Source organism: Convolutriloba macropyga, chromosome 2, assembly GCF_964194025.1.
Source record: "Convolutriloba macropyga chromosome 2, txConMacr16.3, whole genome shotgun sequence".
Taxonomy (NCBI): Eukaryota; Metazoa; Xenacoelomorpha; order Acoela; family Convolutidae; genus Convolutriloba; species Convolutriloba macropyga.
The window spans coordinates 5,332,362-5,354,891 of record NC_134469.1 but is presented as its reverse complement, the minus strand read 5'-3'; the positions used below and the strand labels follow the sequence as shown (position 1 = coordinate 5,354,891).

The window sequence follows — 22,530 nt, the reverse complement described above, 5'->3', positions numbered from 1 at the left end:
CCACAAACTATCAATCTTGTTTGATTCCCCTCGATATTTCACATTATTATTTCTAAAAATTCCTAAACATTGACCCGTTTCGTTTTTAAAAAGTCAACAGCAACTCTTCGTCAGCAACTGAAAATAACTTCTTTTAGTTTTTCTCCAACATTTCAGCAGTTTCGTATAAACATTTTGGCCGCTGATGTCTTTTGTTTGTTTTTTCATGAAAAGAAAAAAATGAAAAAAGAAGACGTGATTTTCATGAGAAAGCTAATCAACCGATGAGAAGAAGAAATGACGAGAACTTATTAATTTTTGTCTTCATACAACAAATTAGATTTACCAGTTCACAGCTTGATGCTTTTTATAGACGTATGACGCTAAAGCTTTTAGTTTGGTTATTTTAAATTAGTTAACTAGCTAGTGATGTTTATAATGTCTCACCTGGCGCTGATTGGCGCGAGACAAACAAAAAACAACAACAACAGCAACAACAAATATATAAGACTCAAGCAAACGTTTAAATTGAATCATAATGTTATTTCAATTGATAAAACGTGTAAACTTATCACAATAAGAATTAAGTCTTTTGTATAAGAGCAATAATAAAACGTTTAACGAGGTTTTTCACCTCTTTCAGCCCCGGTTAAAAGTCCAAGTTTAGACCTCTTATTTCTTTGTTTTTAATTTTCTTTGATCTTAAGAATTGGCTTACGACTAAAAAGTACTTTAATATGTTGAGCATCAAAAAGCCTTTTAAAGACATTTTGGTTTCGCTTCAGTGGTTGGTAATATTTTTGATAATACTGATATTTTAATTCATGTTTTACATTTTACCTCTTTCAGTTTTGATTCGAATTTGTATTTTGTCTTTGCTGGATTAAAACAACTGCTTAAGTTATTCAAAACTAAGTTTGGTTTTGAGATTCTGTTGGTTGTGATTTTAGCTAAAACAGCAAACTTCGCTTAATTCTGAGATTTTCCGGTAAGGCACAAAATTTTCTTTCGAGATTGTTACTCAATTTTCAGTTTGTTTGGTTTGAGTTACGGGCGCGCCGTCCAATGAATGGCTAACAAATGCCCCTTAGCATAAAAGCTAACATAGCAGAATTGAGTTATCAGTTTAGCTCTCTCATCTTTTGTTTTAGAGATTCCAATATTTGATTTTTAGAGATTCTAAGATTCTTTTAGAGATTTTAACTTTTCTAATTTTGCTACTAGTTTAAATTTCAGATCTCAAATAAATTAAAAAGTTGACTAAGTCACCACTATCATCATTAATTATTCCTCCATTCAAAATTTCAATTTTTCCCCTTCATTAGGTATTTTTTTGTATTTGTGACAATATTTATTGTGACAATCAAACTTTTTTGTTTGTGACAATTTTAAAGATAAAAATTTCTCAATTACCGAAATAATACCAGAAATAATTGGTCTACAATTAAGATTTATATTTAACCATTCATTATTGACTGTTTTTTGAATTAAAATTGTGCAAAATTGTTTATAAATCCTAGCTGCAACTTTTTAATGATGCCAGTAAAAATATGGAATTATTTTAATACAAATTTAGTCATAGCTAATTGAGGTGCTCGCGTTTTCACATGTTGTAATCCCCGGAATTAAACCTATTTTCCTTTATTAACACGTGTTTTGTGGGTATTTATTGTTCCATCTGAATTTGTTTTTGTTGGTCATTTATTGAAAATATAGGCTACTAAACAGGAAAAAAGGAATAGCCGCTGAAATAATTAGCATTATTAAAATTAATGAAACAAAAATCAAAGCTGGTCATATAATCATTGATTTTACGCGGTTTTTCGCAATTTTTATGCTAATTTAATTATACTGATTTTAAACCAATTTATCGATTTTCATTCAATTTTTTCTGTATTTGCGCGACTTGAATAACTGAATTAAGCTAAACTGACTTTTATGCTAATTGGGACTGTTTAGAACCAGCCACGTGTAAAAACTCAAGGCGTGTGTTGATTTAAGTTATTTTATTTACAGTTAGGAAGCATGTTAATTTCTCCCCAAATTTGACAGAGAGGGGGTCACAAAAACACGGGTTTCTAATTTGAAATTGCCCAATTTACGCCACAAATTTTCTCTTAATCTTCGCCCAACACACACAAAATTTCCATTTTTGTTATGTTTTCTTTCTGACTGTTAGTTGAAAACAACCCAAGCCTTTCTTCTTTGTTTTTGCCCAAACTGAAACCCAAAACTTCTAAATCTTTCACAAATTCGCAGAAAGCCCGACTTTCGAATTAGTTACAAAGTAAAATTTTCTCCACCACAGTCATTCAGATATACAACTTACGCAAATTGATTCAGAAATCGCCTTAAATTGGTTTGAAATTTTTGGGGTGGTTGTTATTACATTAGCCATGTTACCAGTTTTATTTTGAAATTAGCCATAAATTTATTTTACAGAACTGGAGTCAGAACGTTTTTATGTTATCAGAACTTGATTTTTGACAAAACGTTAACTCATTCTTGGGGGAAAAGGTAATTTTTTGAAGTTTTCTTTTTTCAGGCTTTTTACTGGCCTGTTTATGACAATTTATATCAATTTAACGATTATTATTAATACGAATTAGTTACAATATTCGCTCCCTCATATGCGAAACGGCATCAGTAAACTTAAAGGTTAGATTCTATTAGCCTACTTTTAGTTTTTGAAAGCCAGTTTTGATTAGTTGCAATTGACATACATTAATTGTTGCGTAAACTGAAAAAATCCGACGGCTTAATTTGATAACAATAACTTTAGTTGGTCATTTTAAATTCTTTCAGTTTTCGCAGGGTAGTATTAACGTTTCAACCCTGGACATGCTATCTACATGACCGGGTTTCATTATTGAGAAATAACTTCTAGTTTCTCACCGAATTTTTGCCCAGAGAAACACAAATGTTAGAATTGGAACGCTCTCAAATGCTCAAATCGGTTGTGTGGATTAATTGAATTTGGATCTGTTCTGTCCCTGTACCAGTGTGTTTTTTAATTATCACGGCGCACATTTACAAACTATGTGTTGTCATCTAGCACGTTACTATGTTAAACACTAGCAGTTGCACCTGCGGACGGAAAATGGCAGTTTGTGAACGTTAGCCTCACTTCCGTTGTTCTGTTCACATTTTTGCTGTAGTTTCGATGAATTTTGCTTAAAAATATGATGCACCGTGAAAAATTATTAGGTTTTATAAGCTCTAAATAACTACTTATGAGCTCCCAGATGCTTTAAGCTGATTGCGAAAAATTTTTGCTAATAGAACTCAATAGGTACCCAAAAATTTATAGCTTTTTTAATGTATCGACAATTTATCTCAAATGAGCTATTTCGGTAACAGTTTGGAAAACATTTTCTTTTTAAGGGATAAGAAGCAATAGCAAGAGCAGTTTTGATGGAAACTGAAATTTACATATAAGAAAATCCGGATTTGTATAGAGCGCTGTTGTTTTGAAAAAATGTATTGTGTTTTTTTACGCTAATTAAAGACCGGAATGACAAAAAATCCAAACTCAATTTTTTTACTTGTCAAAATTACGCGCAAATTTACACCAATAAAAATACATGATAATCTTAGGGTTCTTTGAATTCTACACTGTGTTGGTAAAATTGTTCATGAGGTTCTGAATTCTGCCTGTTTTTGCAATTATTTTGTACGCTTTTGAGTTAGTCACATTGTCTAATTTTTTTCGTAAGCAATTTAATCTGGACCTGTTTAATGTTTTTGGATGGGAGCTGATGGTTGTTATTCTTTATGTTGCAAAAAAATTGCCTCTTTTACTTTTATCTCTGCCACCTTTCAGCGTAGTCTCAGCAAAAACGGAGGTCACATCCTTTTTTAAGTGAAATTGTATGTAGTCCTCATTGCCGTTTTATCAACTACATAATTGTTTTTTCGCGTTGGCACTGCGATATTTAATTACTTTTGTTTCCATTTCAAACAATTTTTAGTTTTTTGGGTTCGTTTTGGTGTCTTGTCATATTATCAATTTAAGTGCAAAACCTGTACCACATAAATGGAGTTGCAGGGGGCGCAATCGAATTTTTAATATTTTTAGCGAATAAACTATGATTCTATAGGCCTCAAAACCGTTTCCTCGCAAAATTAATTTGACTTTAAGAATATTTTTTTTATTTTCTTTTTTAGTCGCATATCATTCTAATGACAAATTCTAGTGACTTTGTTTATAGCTAGTGACTTTTATGGCTATGAAATTAATTGTTTTCAGAATGTCATAAATTATTTTTTAACTCTGCCCTTTAATTTTTTCTTCTCGATAACTCTAATCAATAAAAACGGGTTCCAAATCTTTTCTGGTGAAATTCAACTTAATTTTTTTAGTTGAAGCTATTTTGTTTTAACTGAACCTATTTTGTTTTTTATTTAAGTTTTTCAGAATAATTGTAGCCTTTTTATAATTGTAGCAATAAATGTAGCCATTGGTCGTAGTTAATGTTTGTTGTTTTATAAGATGTTATTGTTTGTCGTGTATCAGCAGCCTTGTAAGTGTAAATGTTCATAGTGTTTTGAGCTTAGGCAATTTTTTACACGGATGCACTGATTTTGTTAGAACAACATACGAATTTTTGAAAGTTTTCTATTTGTTCCTCATGTTGTTGATGAATTAAGTGATAAACATTGCTGAGAGAAAGCACATTACCAAGTCTTTTTGTTATATTTTTTGCAGACCAGATTGAAAACTTAACAGATGATGTTCACATTTTGCTAGCTGGATAATTCCAAGAACTTATTTAAAAATCATATAACACTTATCCCGAGTCTCTCCTAATTGAATTGTAAAATGAATATCTAATGTATAAACTATTATTTGGCTGCTAATTTGATCAACAAGAATCTACTTTTGATCAACACGTTTCCAAGTAATCTACTTTTCAAGTTAATTTTTGATAGGACGCTTGATCTTTAATTTTTTGTATGCTAGTTAAAAATTGATGAGATTTGATCTCAATTTTCGTCTATCTGCTGTTTTCACGTTACTAAAAATTTTCATTTGTAGCTATTTGTTACCTAATGTCACTCGCAAAACATCTCTGTCTATATTTTTTTGATCTAGAGAAATAAATATTTCTGTCACAAAATTGCCAAAAAATTGCCACAAAATGGCAGCGCTCTGTTTACTTTATCCTTGAACTATTCTGGAAATTAATGAAAGCAAATTTTACATAATCAATCTAATCAACTTTTCTATAATTTTAAGCAGAGAATTTTGCTCATATATCATCTTATTTTGTAAGGTGTACATTTTTGGGATTCAAAGTTAGAAAGAATGCAGCTCTAAATTCTACTCAGTCAAATTAATATTATTGAATTAAGTTTTTGAAATCCACCTACGGGCAATAGCATTTATTAAATTGGAACTATTTTAAACCAGATGTTATTTCATCCACTGATATGTTATTGAGGACGTTTTTAAAGGTAATACGTTGATTTACAGTGACAAAACAGAACCAATCTTGGAAAATCGAATAATATATTCACCAATTGTTTTTGGTGAAGATAGCAGTCTTTGAAAAATAATTTTTTGCTGCTGAAATATTGGAAAAATGACCCTATAATGTAAGTTTTCCATGACTGGGCCATATTATTCTGCACCCTCTTGATTTTCTGGGCACTGGAACTACGAATAAATTTCTCTAAGCTATAAAAACTTTCGGTGCGAATCAATTCATTCCACTGAAGTTGATCGAAATTTTTTTGCTTTAATCTGAATATGTCACAGGGGTTCTAGTAAAGTGATGACCAGTGCCAGTACTATGATCAGAGGTGTATTTAATGTTAGATTATGAAATGTGGGTTGATTGCCAGAATTGACTGACTGCAAGCTTATTTTTTGCTCATTGATTCAACGTTCAAAGAAAAAAAATGTAATGAAACAAAATTTTTTCACAGAATTCGTTCACAGAATTTTTCGCAATAGAATCCGCGAAGTAATTTAAAAAAAATTAAACAAGGAGCTTCGTGCCAGAAGTATGATTAGACCTAAAGAAATAAAAACTGGGCTTTTCTAAAATTGTTTATTTCTGGATTGGGAAAATTCGTGAAATTTGACTTTTTTTAAATCAAACGGATTCATAAACAAAAAACTTTTGGCCAGGCAAAATCCCCCCTGGGCCGACATTCCGCTGCACCCTCTTGATTTTCTGGGCACTGGAACTACGAATAAATTTCTCAAAGCTATAAAAACTTTCGGTGCGAATCAATTCATTCCACTGAAGTTGATCGAAATTTTTTTACTTTAATTTGTGTGAAGTCAAAACATGGTCCAACTGCACCTGCAATTTTTTTAGGTGACGCACTTTAAGTATTTTTTCAGGAAACACGAAACCGCTAAAATTTTTAGGATTGTGAAGAAAGAAAAATTGTATTTTTTCGCTCTCTTCAGACAAAAAATTCAATGAGAAAAATTTTTAACGACGAATCTGACTTAATTGAGGCCAAAAATACTTTTTGTTCGCACTTAGATATTGAATTATCTATTAAAAAGGTTTTGAAGTTTTTTTCAGAGTAATCTGTTAATAACAATAAATTGTTCTCGAGTAGAATAGATATTTGTTTGCAAAAACTTATGATATAAATCATGTAGCATAATATGTAATCTTCTCGACAGGTCATCAATATGTCCCAGGGGTCCTAGTAAAGTGATGACCAGTGCCAGTACTATGATCAGAGGTGTATTTAATGTTAGATTATGAAAAGTGGGTTGATTGCCAGAATTTACTGACTGCAAGCTTATTTTTTGCTCATTGATTCAACGTTCAAAGAAAAAAATTGTAATGAGACAAAAATTTTTTCACAGAATTTGTTCACAGATTTTTTGGCAATAGAATCCGCGAAGTAATTTAAAAAATTTAAACAAGGAGCTTCGTGCCAGAAGTATTATTAGACCTAAAGAAATAAATCTGGCCTTTTCCTAAAATTGTTTATTTCTGGATTGGGAAAATTGGTGAAATTTGACTTTTTTTAAATCAAACGGATTCATAAACAAACTTTTTGCCAGGCAAAATCCCCCCCCCCCCCCCCTGTTTTTTCTTCAGATTATTCGATTTGAAAAAATAATTTTGTAGGTAGTTTTTTATTGCATACTCCCTTACCCACACACCGCAGGACAATTTACCTGAACAAGATTTAGAGTGTTTTGGATCAGTTTGAAGATCGCGCAATCATTGTTTAATAATGTAGAGCGTTTTGAGGTCAACGCGCCGTGACCTTGCTGACCTCTAGGCACAAAATGTGCAAAAACCTAATATATATTTTTTGCAATTAATTCGAAATTTCTGGGCTTAAATTTGAGAAACATGATCTCGAAACGCATTCTCTTAATTTCGACTCCCATGAATTTGCTTTTATGCATGCTGTTATTCCTTAAATTTGCGCCTTTATTACTGGTCTTAGCGATATTAACTATACCAAGAACAATCATTACGGGTTATAACCATATTTGCAAGATTTATTGGCGGTCGTCAAATATTCCGGCACCTAATTTTCAACTTTACACGGCCGCTTTTGAACCTTGCTGATAAATGCCCATCAATTAAAGCGTTCTCTACGAACGGCTATGAAAGAAAAAAAACCGTGAACATAAATTGGCGGTAAGAAGTTATTCTTCCCGACAGACTTTTGCGACTTCAGCCCATTTTTCGGCCCTGCTATTTTAAAACCCTTGTGCGGCGGCGTCGGGGATAAGCCGCGCAATATTTGAAAAAGTTGTTTATGACCTGCGACGGTTAAGGTGTGTAAGAGTGCAAGTCGTGGGGTTGGAGGGGCGATGGGGGGGGGGGGGGTTGGTGGTTATGGGTGTTATCAAAGATGGGGGTAGGTAGTTGGTTGGTTGTGGTGTTGAGTGTTATTGGTCTTAAATGTTAATTTGTTTCTTTTTAACTTTTCTCTCTCACTGTGCTATATATGACCACATACAATAACAGTGCCTTCAATACTCTAAATTAGATCAAAGGAATTTTAGTTGGCGGAACTGTTATAGAAGAGCTCTTTTACTGCTTCTCTGTATCACTAAGCTGCAAGCTCACAAAGTCGAATAACTAAATTTAATCATTTATCTTAACTTAAACTTATCGTTAGCCCAAATAAAAACAATACTGTACAAATTATTGAGTTAGTGCCTCAAAAGAAATCTAATTTTTCTGTAAAATGGAGGGAAAAACTGGCGAATTTGTGGCAACATAATTAGTTCGGTTTAATTGATTATCGGCTAATGATGTCTGTTGATTGGCTTCTGGCTCTGAAGAAACCAGAGGCGGCTTCCCTATTTTTCACTCTTATATGCTCCAATGCGCACTCAACACACTGGCAAACGCACTTGAAACCGATCATTCTTGTCCCCTTAGCCTAAAACAGATCACTTTCTCAACAAGCCGAAAATTCTTTTCTGCAAAAATGAACCGATTTTCGAAAAAATAGTCGAACAACTTTTGTCAGAAATTTACTTCAAACTGTCAATATATTGACTAATAGAAGAAAATTTATGATTTCTAATCTACATTTTTTATTAAATTCTGTAAAACGAAATAGCGTTAGAACGCATGAGGTTTTTTCGGCATTTAGAGCGTCGGTTAAGGGAGGCAGATTTGGAGTGAAGACATTAGTTAGGCTAGTGTCTAGTCAAGTCTAGAATTTAATAACAGCAAAGTCTCATTTCCTAAAAATTTAAATATTACTCTCCTTTGTTTTCTATTCACGTGTTTGTTCAACCCATAAGTGCGCAAACCAACAAATGTCGTTTCATCTTCTTTTCTTTCCTTCATTCAAGATGGCCGCTCCCTCTCCCTCTCTCTCTCCTTAATATCTATCCTTAATTTAATCTTCACTTGGACATTTGGTGTGTATTAGAGTACTAATTATTGCCGCTCAGTTTAACGTGCTTAAAACCAAATGGTGAGAATTTATTTCAATATTACTGCAAATATTGTTTTTTTTTTCAATATTGATGAAACACTGCTGAAAAATTTATAAAATTTGTTTAAAGACTTTATGCTTCAGATCAGATAGTTTGGTAAGATTTTTTTTTAAGATTTCAGTTTTTTTAAGTGAACAAGACGGCTCGTGCGAGAGTCTGTTCATCTACGTGCAAATCTGGGCACAGAAGATTCTAACTGAATTGAAACTTTATTATTTTTGGATAATAAGTTACACAAATAAGACTTATTAGGAGGTCATGAGAGGTAAAATTCGAAAGTTTTACCAAAATACAGCAGAAAACATAAATCGAATAAATATGCAAATCAACTGGGGAGTGGAAGTTTGTCATTTTCGACAAAAGTTTGACCAACCCACTGGTCTTCTCATTAAAGATCGTATCTTGCCAGCCGAATTGTTCATCTCAAAAGTTCGCTTGATGTAACTTCAAACAGATATCAGACACTGCAGAACATCCGAAAAATTTAAAATGTTTACTAGTCGCCTAAAAGCTGAACAAGAGAACAAATTAAAATATTAAAAAAAAAGAGGACGACAACGAAGTGAAGTCAAAATCCTTTGATCCTGAAAAGAGTTCAAAAGTGGAAAAATTGCCCTCTTCAGTGCGAGCTTTAAACAGTAAAACATGATTTAGAAATGTTCTGACCGGGTTTTTGCTCGATCAGCAGAAGAAGATACCAGTTAACAGACAAATAGGAGCGTTCAAATCCTAATTTTACCAATGAAAACGAACAGCCACAATTTCAAGATAATAATAATTATAACAATACTGATGCTGTGATTGATTTATTTAATATTTGAAAGCATGTGGATATTTAATCGAAGGGTTATAGCTAGAATAATTCACATGTTAAAAAAATTGAGAACATTTTTATGCATTATGTAGAACTGTGATTTCAAGACGTTGCACAATTTAAAACCTAACAAATTAAAATTAATTTGTTCACTTCCCAACTGACAAAAAAACATTGGTCACGTCATCGATATCACTTACAAAGGTTCCAGTGAAGGTAGTCAAGAACTTTTAGAAAACTAAAAAGTACCGAGCTTTTTTGTGACATATTAAATGCTTTTGATATCTTATTTACTCTCAAACGCCAAAGAGTTCTTGTCCGCGTAAGCAGAGGATTTATCAAACCTCTTTGATACCCTTTTTGTGCTTGGTCGGTTCTGGACTTTTCAACCTAAATTATCGTTACAGAAATTTCTGTCGTTGAATAAAATTTCCTTAGAATATTTATTTTGCTTACAATCCGTTTTTGCAGTATACAATTTTCAAGATGAAGAGACTTGTACATAAAACAGTGAGCAATTTAACCAATATGAATTAGTATTTTGCGGAGGCGTTGTGTAGTAAGACCAGTTGTTCTGAGACGAAAGCCGCAGTAAGTACAACATTCAGAAAAACGAGTCAATTCTTTACTGGGTATGTTTTTTTGTGTTCTTAATTTAGGTCCTTTTTCCAAATTAAATTCCAGGTACTTAAATGAATCCGTTAAAAAATATTACTTGTTATTTTTTCATTTTATGCACCAAAAGGAATAAATTCTCAATTTTTATTCAATTCAGGTAAAATTTTTACATTAAAAAATTTAACAAATTTTGATGATGTCTGTATGGTTTGTTACAATTTGGCCCTAAGCAGTACAAACTGGTAGCATCTCCGTATCGAAACATTATTGAAATCTATCGTTGCAATTGTGACACCATTAATGTACAAAGGAAAGAATAGGGGCCCTAGAACTCCACCCCTGCGGTGTTGCATGCCTTACTAATTTTTCATTGTTGCGCCCTTATTCCAAAGCAGATACTAATTCTGGTCATTTACATTAACTCTCAGCTTTTTTGCTACGTAAGTGATGATTTTGTTTTTTTCTATTTTGAAAAGCTTTGGTAAGTGTCTTGTGAATCTGTTGATGTTTTTTTTGGTTTCATGGAGATTTCAGAGGTGCTATTTTATGAAAACATTTCTAGTTTTTTTTTTAACGAAAAGGTTCCTATTCGGTTTTTGAGTTCCATACAAGCTCATACTTTTGTTCAATTGGAATAAAAAATTAGCATCCAAAATTATTTAAGAGATTTTTTAAGCAGCGCTCAATGTTTTATGTATGTTGTTGTCTGCCCCCGATTTTTCATGGGACCTCATTTTTGATTGGATAGTGATCGCTTATATCAGTTTGCAGTTTTTGTCAGCAGAGACATGATCAAGAAGCTCTTTGATCTGATGTCACTTTCAAAGTGTTCATTTTTCAGGATTAATCTATATGACCGTGCGATAAAGACAGCTGTTTTTATTTTTCAATTTTATCAAACGATCTTAGCAAGACTGAAGTCTCTGCAGACAACTGGTTGACTCTTTAGTTTAATTTTTATTACACTTTTTATAAAAACGGTGGTTAAGTTGTGTTTGTTGGCTGACAAACTAGAAAGAATTTTTCAGCTTGGTCGTCAATTTCAACCCGTTGTTAATCAGTAGTACGATAATGAATCACGTTTATCCTCCTCCAAAATGGGCGAAAATGGGCTTTTTTTGTTGACCTGTTTTTTAAGTGAGCGTTGCGGCATGCGGTTTCTCTCTGCGTTCGGATGACGTGGTCGTAAATCAGTCATGTATCACAGAGGCGCAGATAAAATTTTTCTTTTTGAAAAGTGTATACAACATACGTGAGCTGGACAAAATTGTTTCTAACTGATCTTACTTTCTCATTCCCAATGAGGATTTTTTTGTTAAAAATCGTTAGGTTTTTCAGCCATTAAAGAAAGCGAATATTAAAATTTGTGTGTAAATATTAGTTTGAAAGTTTTGATGGTAATTGGTGTTTTGTGGAAATTTCATTGAAATTCTGAATATTTATTGTGTCGTTTATCAATACCTTTTTTAAAAAATCAAATTACGTTTGACATCAATCAAAAATTCCACTGTTGCTGTAGCACAGTTACCCAGAGTTGACACCGAGTTGACACTCTAAAGTTGACACCGAGTTGACACCGAGTTGACACTCTAAAGGTGTCGCGTTAACATGTTCTTCTTTTGAATTTTTTCACCCTCTCTGCGAGAACTGACTTTAACTCTCGCTGAAATTGCTCACTAGTTTTCTTTTAAAAACCTGGAATATTAAAATTTTAAGTCATATAGATCAAACCACAATCCTCCGCTTTGTTCTTGACTGATCATTTTTGACGTGGCACACCTTCGTTCATAAAAGGGGAATGACAATTCAAAATCTTTTTGCCACCCAGGTTTGTTTTTGAAAATTTTAATTTTCGCACTCAATTGAAAAATATTACAATAACGTTGGGTGCTGAAACATAACCTTTCATCTAGTGGAGGTCATGACATGTTTAGGGCTTCTGGGATGAATAATAATTCAGATTTTTCTTTTTTAAACAGGAAATCTTCAAGGAATATTTTATACTGTAGAGTGCTCTTTTTCCCCAATCCTCAACCCGGTGTGTCAACTCTATTTTTGCTGATGTTCTTCGGTGATTTGTTCACCTGGTTAAAATGATACCCTCTAATTTTGGGTTTTCAATAAAATTTACAGCAATCTGTTTTTTTTCGGTTATGATAAAGAGCGAAAACTTTGAGAGAGAATCACTAGAGTAAAGTGAGCAATGATTTGAAAAACGCAGACCGTTTTCTAGGATATATTTTCTGTGTAGTTCGTAGAGAATGTTTAGACATTATAGTTCATTATGATGAAGAAAAACTGTAAAGGAGCAATGTGAAATGTTTTCAGACCCAAAATTTAAGATAAAAATCCTTTGAATAAAATTTTATCAACAGGCGCTTTCCATTGAAAACCTGGTTTAACTGACAGTAGTTGTTCTAACATTTTCTTTTTTTAAAATATTTCACATCTAATTACAAGTTAATGACGAATCAATATTCGCTCGCTACAATAATCTGTCTGCAGAATTGTGGAGTTTTTCTCAGCCTTACAACTCAACTATTCAAATCTTTATTCACGCCGTTCTTATATTGGTGATCGCTGTTGTTTAGGTAAAAATTTCGGATCTTTTCCGCTAGCGCCCCCCCCCCCCCCCCCCAGTCCTATATAGCCGAAATTTAGGCACCCCCCAAAAATTAATGTTTTGCTCCCTTCTGAAAAGTTTATTTATTTTCATAATATCGTTCCTAGTATAGTACATCAACAACCATATATGTAGCAGTTTTCAAGAAAGTTATAGTTTTCAACCCCATTACAAAGCTCGTAATTACTAAAAATGCAATAACAACAAGCTTTTGGTTGATGCTTACATTATATGCAGTGACTTATTGCTATACACATATTATTTTCAAACCTCCGCTCTAATAGTATTTTCTAAATGCCTATTCATACGTATACATAGGTAATAACTCAAATGTATACATAATGTTTAAACATATACAAATGGGGGGTGCCTAATTTACTGGGGGGGCGCTAGCGGAAAAGATCCAAAATTTCAAGATTTCTAGTTTGTAAGCATTTGGTGAACGTCTTCATTTTTTCAGTTTTGAGAAAAACTGTTAACCAAGCGAATATTATTGACTATGTAATTATTGTAATTCTTGACTATTATCAATATAGTTAATTTTTGTCCATCATTATAGCCAAAAATCTAATTTCAAAAACTCGTTTATCTTCTTTTTTTCTCAAATGCATTGTTTCTTTATTTTCATTTGGCCTGTTTTTGATCCATTCGCCATTTTTTTTATAATCGCTTGTGCGAAAGCAGAAGTTTAAGGATAATGAGATTGTTTACCTTATCATAAAGCTTTTGTGAAGTTTCGGTGATTTTTGGTTAATATATGTAAAATTTCAGTTTTGATTTTTTGACAGCGATAAATTTTTTTTTCAGATATTTTGAGTTAATGTGAGACATTTTACGTCATATAGCTTAAGCAGTGGACGTATTTTTTCTTATTCATTTTAAATTTACCCCTTCAAATAAAATCGCCGCAATTAAACCAACAACCCTATCGAAAAGCAACCAGCCGGTCAGTTTAGCTATCAACATGTAAACCTGATTGAAATGAAATTTGGGCCCCGTGAGAGGGGGAGTTTGTTTTGTCTATTTGTTTGTTTGTTTACACTCGCAAGTCCTTTGAAGTGGGGCACAGTGCCGCCGGTCCACTTATAGAGCCAAACTTGAAAGGGCTAATTACCACTCGTGAATTAAATTGATCTGTAACTTTCTCATGAAAATCAAAGACTGGCTATAGCAGTGCCGAAAAATTACTAAAACGGTATTAAAGTATGTTTATGACCCGGCTTTTTTTAACCAAAACCAAAACCCTATATAACTTGAATGTTATTTAATTATAACTGGACATAGGTTTGCAATTTAGCATATCTTTTTGCTTACCTTTAGCGAAGTTGAGAGAATAATAAAAAAATATTCGTTCCTCTAGCTTGAAATCTGAGTATTTATTTCTGCTTACTGAAATTCGGTTAAAAATTACACGTCATTACAATTCTGAATAGAGTGATTTGATTAGCCGTCTCGTATTTACCATTCACGCGTTCAAGCAACCGAGTGTGAATTGAAAAGCTTAGTTATTCTACCATTACCAGTCAAAATTTTTGGATATATGTTCGTTAGACCGTTAAAAACAAACGACTTAATTAAAGTAAATATAATTTGAGCTCCACCTTAATTTTATTCCGAATGGTTTAAAACCAAAAATAAGTTGCCCTTTCTTAGTCGGAAAATAAATTTTGCCCTAGAGAAAATCAGAGCGTGAATCAACCACAACTAAGCGTTGTACATTTCAAATTTTGGAAGTTCTCAAAATTTCCCCGGGGCAAAAAGTTCGTATTTTACTTCGCTCAAATAATTGATCAATTGGTTCGTAAAGCTAAACCCAAAACATAAATCACCAGTATAATTTGAGCGATTCAGTTTCGATTTCATTTAACTCGATTATATTATATCCGTTTCTCGATTTTATCAATTTGCAATCTCTGATTTCAAAATGAACTCCAGGTAATTTGCAAAATTTAATATTTACTCTATTGAACTTAATTCGCTGAATTGATTTAATTAAGTTGAATGGCTTTTCTGCAAATTTTTATTTATTGTCTTCAGTACAATTTAATATACTTAATTTTAAAACTCAACCTTGGCTTTAAATTTTTGTTTGATCTTGAAAAAATTGAATATTTTGAAGTTTTACTCCGAATGAAGTAAGAGCTCTTTACAAAGAACAATTACATTACTGTCGAGACCTCCCTCTTTTTAGAGCTTTTTGTTTCTTTGATTGTGTGAAACAGTCTGGCGGTTAATTTTTGTGAGTAAAGAATGGTTGTTTCAATTTTAAGGAAACAACTTGTGGAGTATTTTTTTGTTTTGTGAATTCTTTGATGTCTGGCGGTGAATTCATTGACGTCTCTAAACAATGAAATTAATTGAAAATTCCGGAGGTGAATTTCCATTCAATTTTGATTTCTTACATTAAAAAAATTATCTAAAAATGACCTCTGATCAGACCATCCAAGACCTAAGTGACCTCTGATCAGACGTTCCAAGACCTACGTGACCTCTGATCAAACCGTCAGAGACATAAGTGATATCTAATCAGACCTATTACCAAAATGACCTCTGATCAGACTATGTCTACACCCCCAAATTTTTGTGCTTTCGAACGGTTTTTCAGACTCTGTAGTTTCCCTCTGAAATTGCAAGGGTGTGGGCTCGACGGTCTGATCAGAGGTCATTCAATTTGTGACTTCACACTGGGTCAAACTCAACCATCTTTCAAATATGCAAAAAATCTTATTGTTTACAAACAAGGCCAGCTTATTTATTATGGCGAGGAGTTAAAACAGTATAAATTCATTTTTGGTACTTTCTGTGCAATGTAAATTAATTGAAATGAACAACTTTTACTGACTCTCCAAAATGAGCGTGAATAAGGGTTTAAAAATTACATTTATAAATCAAAATAAATAGTTAATTTATCTTTCAAAGAATTATAATCGACATAAACAAGACGATCGTGAAAATCTCGAACAAATTGAAGTCACCATTTAAAATTTTTTTGATTTTCACAATTTGTGATAATTGTTCAGATAGCACTGACAGCATTTTAAGCTTAGCTGACTAAATTGATGTTCGTTTTCCCCCAAAATCCTTTATCAAATATACTTCTGTTTCATTTTTCTTTCTTGAAATACATGCTGCTCTCTTTTTCTCTCGGGAAATTTCGATTCAGAATCAAAAATGTTGCGTTAAGAGTAGAGGTCGACCTGAACGAATCACAGTTCTTCATCTAGATGGACTTTACAACATATGTTTGGAGAGAGCGCCAATCGTCATTCAAGATCTATCGTGATAACAATCATATTCAAGAATCTTGCAAAAACCTTGCAAGATAGTCAAATGGTCTCGAATAGTTTACAGTGGGGGTAGTTTATTAACAGGGCAGTTTTTGGCACCCCCATAGGCAACTGTGATAAGTGGTTTTGGCCTATTTATTTGCAGGAGCCGATAGGTCCAGAAAAACCATTCATTACGAGCTTTGACGAACAGTAGTGTAACAAACATTAATTCACAAGCGTACTTGATTTTTCGTAGTTTTGATCCACCATCAAGTAAAGTAGTATTTTGGGTAATACTTTGGTTTATGTATAAGAGACCACATAATTCGCTGTATTGATAGAACTTTTTTTTTACTGAATTGTATAATGATATGAAACTCCCGGTATTATCCCATCTATTATAATTCAAGGAATTAAAACTTGTATCTTTTGGAATTGTAATTGTATACCAAGTTTGTGTTTACATGACAATTTACTCAATTCCATTTGTACCCATCCTGCCATTTTACCCAATGCCAACTTACCCAATGCTCTTTGATCTTTTCGTTCAATTAACCGATGTTCTGTAGTGATAGTTTCATATCAAGTTTTTTTTTTAATCTGCAAACATGTAAATTAAACTAACCACTTGGTTAATGTTACATGTTAGAAGTTTATTAATCAAACATTATTTTTTTCTAATTTATAACAAACTAAGGTTCGGTTTTCGTAAAATAATTTAATAAAAAATATGTTTAAATCCTGCAACCCTTCTGTCTATTGGAACTCTTTCGTGTCGTTTAAGCATTTCCGCTGTAACTTTTTGTTTAAATTTGGTCTTCGACGTTTCTTTTCTAATTGTAATTGGAAGTTTGTTCCATTTTCGAATAAAGTTACGAACAATTGAACCATTACTCCATTTTGACTTACATTTTTGTTCTAAGAAAAGGTTATGGGTTCGTTTGTTTACAATAATAGGCACGTTTTCTAAAAATCTGAAATGTTTATTAGAGCGATTTCTTGTTTGTTGGAGAATATTGAAAAACCTATTTAAAGACACCCGTGTTATTTGGAGCTCTGCTCGAAGAATTTTAGTCTCCAGAAGTAGATCTCTGGCAGTATCGTATTTGGTTTTCATAAAGCAAACTTTTATTCCCCAGTTTATCTGTTTGTTAATTCTGTCAATAGAGTAAGATGGTAAATTTTGAAAAAAAAAATGCGCTAAAATCTAAATGAGACAAAACTAGTGATTTAAAAAGATTTATTCTTGTTTTTAGCGGTACCTGATAACGAACCAAATATAATGATCTGATTGCTGAAGCCATTTTACTGATAACCTTATTTAGTTGATTTTGGTATGTCAGTTCCCTATCAATTATTACACCTAAATATCTACATTTTACAGATGCTTCCAATTGGTGTCCCTTGAAATCGACAGTTTCAATGATCGGCAATTTTTCATTCCTGAACACCATTAACTCCGTTTTTTTCTCATTCAAAGTTAACCTGTTTTGTTTCATATATTGATCTGTCTTGTTTAATGTATCGTCAGCTATTAGCTGCAAATTTGCTTCATTCTTTGCATGACATAGAATTGCTGTATCATCGGCAAACTGTAATACATCACAATTCGTTGATACAGCTTCACTGAAATCGTTGACATAAAGTATAAAAATTAGAGGCCCTAAGACAGTTCCCTGAGGAACACCGTGATTTATGACAACCCAATCTGATTTTGCTATCCCATTTTTTACACACTGTTTTCTATCACAAAAGGAAGTTTTCTATCACAAAGGAAGTTTTCTATCACAAAGGAAATTTTTCTATCACAAAGTCCCACGGGTCATTTAATTATATGGCCGTTTATAATCCCATGTTCGACTGCGATAGTTTCATTTCATGTCTCAGGGGCTATTTAATAATATAGTCCGCTAAATAGTTGTTCTTGTAATTTTATTAAGAGAGTCAATTAAAGTTGGCTTCGGGTAAAATGGCAGTTTTGGTACATTGACATTGGGTAACCTGTCCTGTCACCCAACTTGTGCTTCTATTTTTTTTAATTCAATCCAACAGATTGTTTCTATTTGCTATTTCAATTTCTGTACTAGTACATATATTTCCTGATTGTTTCTTTTATTCCAAAGATAATAATAACCATTTTTCAAAACATTGAATAATTTTTGCTTTGTTCAAATCTGATATTTATCGAGATCAGTGAAAACTCGATTAATAACCTATTAAAGCCAAAGGAGTTCTTTTCTGTTTCTGTTTTTGTCAGATTATATACTTTTTTCCAAATTGAAACCACGAAGGTGAGATATTTACGTATTTTAAGTCTGTATTTAGCGTAGAGGTGCATCTAAATTTAGAAAAATTCACCGCTGATGAACTTTATGCAAGTGAAGTGTTTTCGTGGTAATAATGATGCCATTCTAGACGCAGATTACTTATTTCATTTTTTAAAATTTAGCGTTGACAGAAATTTTTTGATCAAAAAAGGAATAGTGGTTGGTTTGTTTTTAAAGTTTTTATCAGAAGAACAGTTTTGAACTACGAGATCGCAAAATTTTAAGAGGTTTGTCAATTGGAATGCAAGTCTGTTTTTACCTCTTGATTTTTTATCTCTTGATTTTTCTGATGAATGATGATTTGGATTGTCTACTTAATCTATACTTCTGCCGTTTTTCAAATATCTCATGGGTACTTGTTTCCATTTTCCAACAGGATGCAAAATTTTTCTCGAAGGAAATTGTACTATGTCCTGTTTTGCTGACATTTTATGCATGCTTCGAGAAAACATATTTTTTAAGTATTGGCGAGTGTTTGCTGAGCCAAAACCGCCAATACTGGACTACGATGTGAGATTTTTCTCTAACTGCAATTTTTTGCGGTTGTCACTTTTTCATTTATTTAAACATTCGTGAAAAGCCAATAGATTTTTAAAAGTATCTTGCATCTTAAAATATTGAATTTGAAAAGAATACTTCAGAGAGAAATGTTATCAGCGAAATTTTATTTAATAGGGTATTTATTTATTTTGGTGATATGCGCTTTGACCTTCTATCCGAACAACCTATTATAAAAAAGTAATTTAACTGTACGCTTTTTTCAGTTTTTTAGTATAATTATCACGTGTAAAGCGATAAATGATGATTATTTCTGTTGAAATATGCCTAGTTCGTCATAATATAGCGTTGATATTTTCTTCATTAACGACCCCTTTGCTACCAAATTAGTCATATTGTCAAACACACAGCTCACTTAATAAATGTTGAAATGAATAATTAACAGAAAAAATATCCTCGCATCTTTCTTGTTTTGATTTTACGATTTGGAACTAAAATGAAATTTGAGATACTTTGCTCTTCAAATTATTTTTACGGTAGTCCTGTGCGCAAAAGTAGTGCTGCGTGATTTCCTAGCAAACGTTTCTATACTGAAATTAAATAATTTTGATTTCTAAAGAACTCTTTGGCTCGTTTTATCAAGTTTGCTATAAAACTTTTTTAAGAGTAACTTGGTGAGTCTGAAAAAAGAGTGATTTTGAAAAAGAAAATTTGTAAATTGTTTTTTTTTCTGCGTTGTTTTTTCGCTTAAATTTCAATTTTTCAGACTTTTTTAATGTTTAAAAACTTGGGGTAAATTTAGGTTTATATTCATAATGTTTGTTTTGTTCAAATCTGATATTTATCGAGATCAGTGAAAACTCAATTATTAATCTATTAAAGCCAAAATAAGATAATTATGAAAATAAAAAAATACATTGACAAAATACCTTTTTTTAGATTTTAATTTTTAAAGTGAGAATTATTTCATCAAACTACCGGATCAGTTTGTCAATTTTTGATGAAATTTTGCTTAAATTTAAATTTATCAAAACTTTTTAATGGGTGAAAACCTGGGATAAATTTGAGTCTTTGTTCATGTTTGAAAGGCAAACTGTGCTCTAAGTGAAATTTGTGTTTTGTTCTCTTCAACTGTGTTTAGTTAGTTTTAACGCTCTATATAAATTGTTGTCATTACGCTACAATCTCTAGAGGATACTGTACATTTTTCTTGAAAACAGATTTTTCTCAGAAGGACCTCAAGACTGTTTGACCTGATAAAACTTTTTTTTCATTTCGTTTTGGATTTAATTTTTGAGAAATAAATAAATGTTTCAAATATCTTTTTTTGAGAAGGAGACAGTGAAAATGAAAGGATTTTAGGAATCAAAACTCTCAATAAATCACTAGGAAACGTTTTTAAAAGGTTCTTATATGTGCATAATTTTTTTGCTCTTTATAAGTTCATCACCTAAGACCTTGCGAAGTAATCGTTGTCTCGAATTAATTTAACAGGATTTGTGAAAATGAACTTTTTTTACCAATATCTGTTGAGATTTTGTAAGAAAGAAAATTTTCAGACAAGATGTTACACGATTATCTAGGACAGTTTTGCAATAAAATTTTAAAAGACGTTTATCTTTGCAAAATCTTACAAGATAAAAGATTTTTTCGGCAATCTTTCGAAACTTTTCAAGATAACTTTTTCGTCTCAACTAAAGTATGCTGTAAATGACAGTTTAGTTTATAGTTTTCCGTTCGAAGTCTTTTTTACTCTATTTGGTTTAAAGTAAACATTGCAGAGGAGAAATGCTCCCTAAATATTTGCAAACGCATATTATTACCCCGCCTCCACTCAAAATCTCGAATCCAGCTTTGATGTTCTTTTCCTTTCATTCTGCGCGTTTATTTGTTAACAGTGGTAATTTCAAATCGAAAGATCTCAACAGACTTTTTAAAAGAAGACATTTATGATAGATAATTTATGATAGATAATTTTAGACATCGATTACGCACTTTTGACTGCTTTACGGACTTGTATTATATTTGAGGTCTTTGTTTAGAATTTCAAAACTTCTTGCGTGTGATGACGTATTCGGATCCGAGGATGAACTGAGGTCATACCTACACGAAAATTGGCTCTCGGTTGAACTCGACGACGAAGGCAACGTCCCACAGTCTAGCAGTGACCCCCACCTTCCATATACGGAAAGAGAGTTGCCCACCGCCGAGGGGTTATCGGGCGGAGATCTCACTCGGGAACAGTTGTTGAAAGCGGAGATTGTGCATCGCTACTCAGAGATCGGAGATCGAATCAGCCGGGCGAAGTTGGCGTTCTTGCATCAGTACTCCCAGGTCAGTTTGCATAGAGATAAAGGATCAAAAGTTTTTTCCCGTTGTGCCGCCCAACCACCCCCCCCCCCCCAGCTTAGTGGGTGCGTATTATTTGCGCCCCTCAAACGCACGTGCAATATTTTTTTACATAATGATGACTTTTTAATGACACATGGTATGTAACTGGGGTATGCATAACGTACTTGGGGGGTGGGGAGGGGGGAGGGGGTGCAAACGGAAAAGATCCAAAGATTTGAGAAATTGCAGAGAGCAAAGGCCATTTAAAAAACACTTAATTATACCCCACTTAGTGTGAACATGTATAAAGTCGTGAGGCAATGTAGAGCATAAACATATGCTCACGGTAGTAGTGAATAAATTTCCAAAAAAGGTAATTTAACTCCCAGATGCTCCTTGTATGCTACTAAATTTGAGTCCTTTTGAAACATTTCAAAATGATAGAGCTCAAAAATGTTTTTAGCTTTTGAAATTGATTTTTCTTGACAGTAGGTTAATGAACTGCGATTCTAAAAAATATTTCACGATGTGGTAGATGTCTTATGTATGGAAAATTATAGCAAAGTTTTTAGTTAGAGACTTTAATTGACATTTTGCTCCTCTCAGGCTTTATGGCTAATTGATTTTTAAAATTCAGTAAGATTAAGCGCTAACTCCGTCTATTTCTTGAGACAATTGAGGAGTCATTGAATTAATAGCGATCTCCTATAGTCTTGGTGGTGTATTTTGTAATTGAATGTCATCGTTGTGTGATTTTGTTGACCATAGGAAACAATTTATTTTTTATTAATAGCCGCGAAGCGATGGCGGCTATTATTGGGGACATCGTGTTTTTACAATTCAAAGAATTTGAATTGTATTGGGGCGCTGTTTTTTTTACGACTGGAAGAGGAGTATTGGAGAAGTCCTTTTTTTAAATCAATTTTTTTTTAGTGATTTTTGAAGCGGGAAATGAAACGCGTGAAAAAATTAGAGTGCTTTTGCAGTTTTTTTGCAATTTTTTTTGCAACATTTGCAAAAGCAGTTTTTTGCAACTTTTGATGGTTATGAGGTTTGATTATGCTATTGTATTAGTTTCAAGCTTGTTTTGATAGGAATTGAAGGTTGTAATGCTAATA

General features: G+C 32.7%; 1 protein-coding gene across 5 annotated transcripts in view; it reads left to right on the top strand.

Moving 5' to 3' along the window:
• The window catches only part of LOC142355909 (uncharacterized), a 136,440-nt gene that overhangs the window by 28,407 nt on the left and 85,503 nt on the right, over positions 1–22,530 (top strand). For 4 of the 5 annotated variants that reach the window (XR_012761330.1, XM_075407931.1, XM_075407935.1 and 1 more), the window contains exon 4: positions 21,124–21,415. Coding sequence is in view for 4 of the 5 variants with exons in the window: in XM_075407931.1 (XP_075264046.1) it covers positions 21,124–21,415 (292 nt within the window). In the remaining variant the exon portion in view is untranslated. Of the gene's footprint in view, positions 1–14,896; positions 14,923–21,123; positions 21,416–22,530 lie in introns of those variants that run through there. The other variant, XM_075407945.1, reaches the window with a different exon arrangement.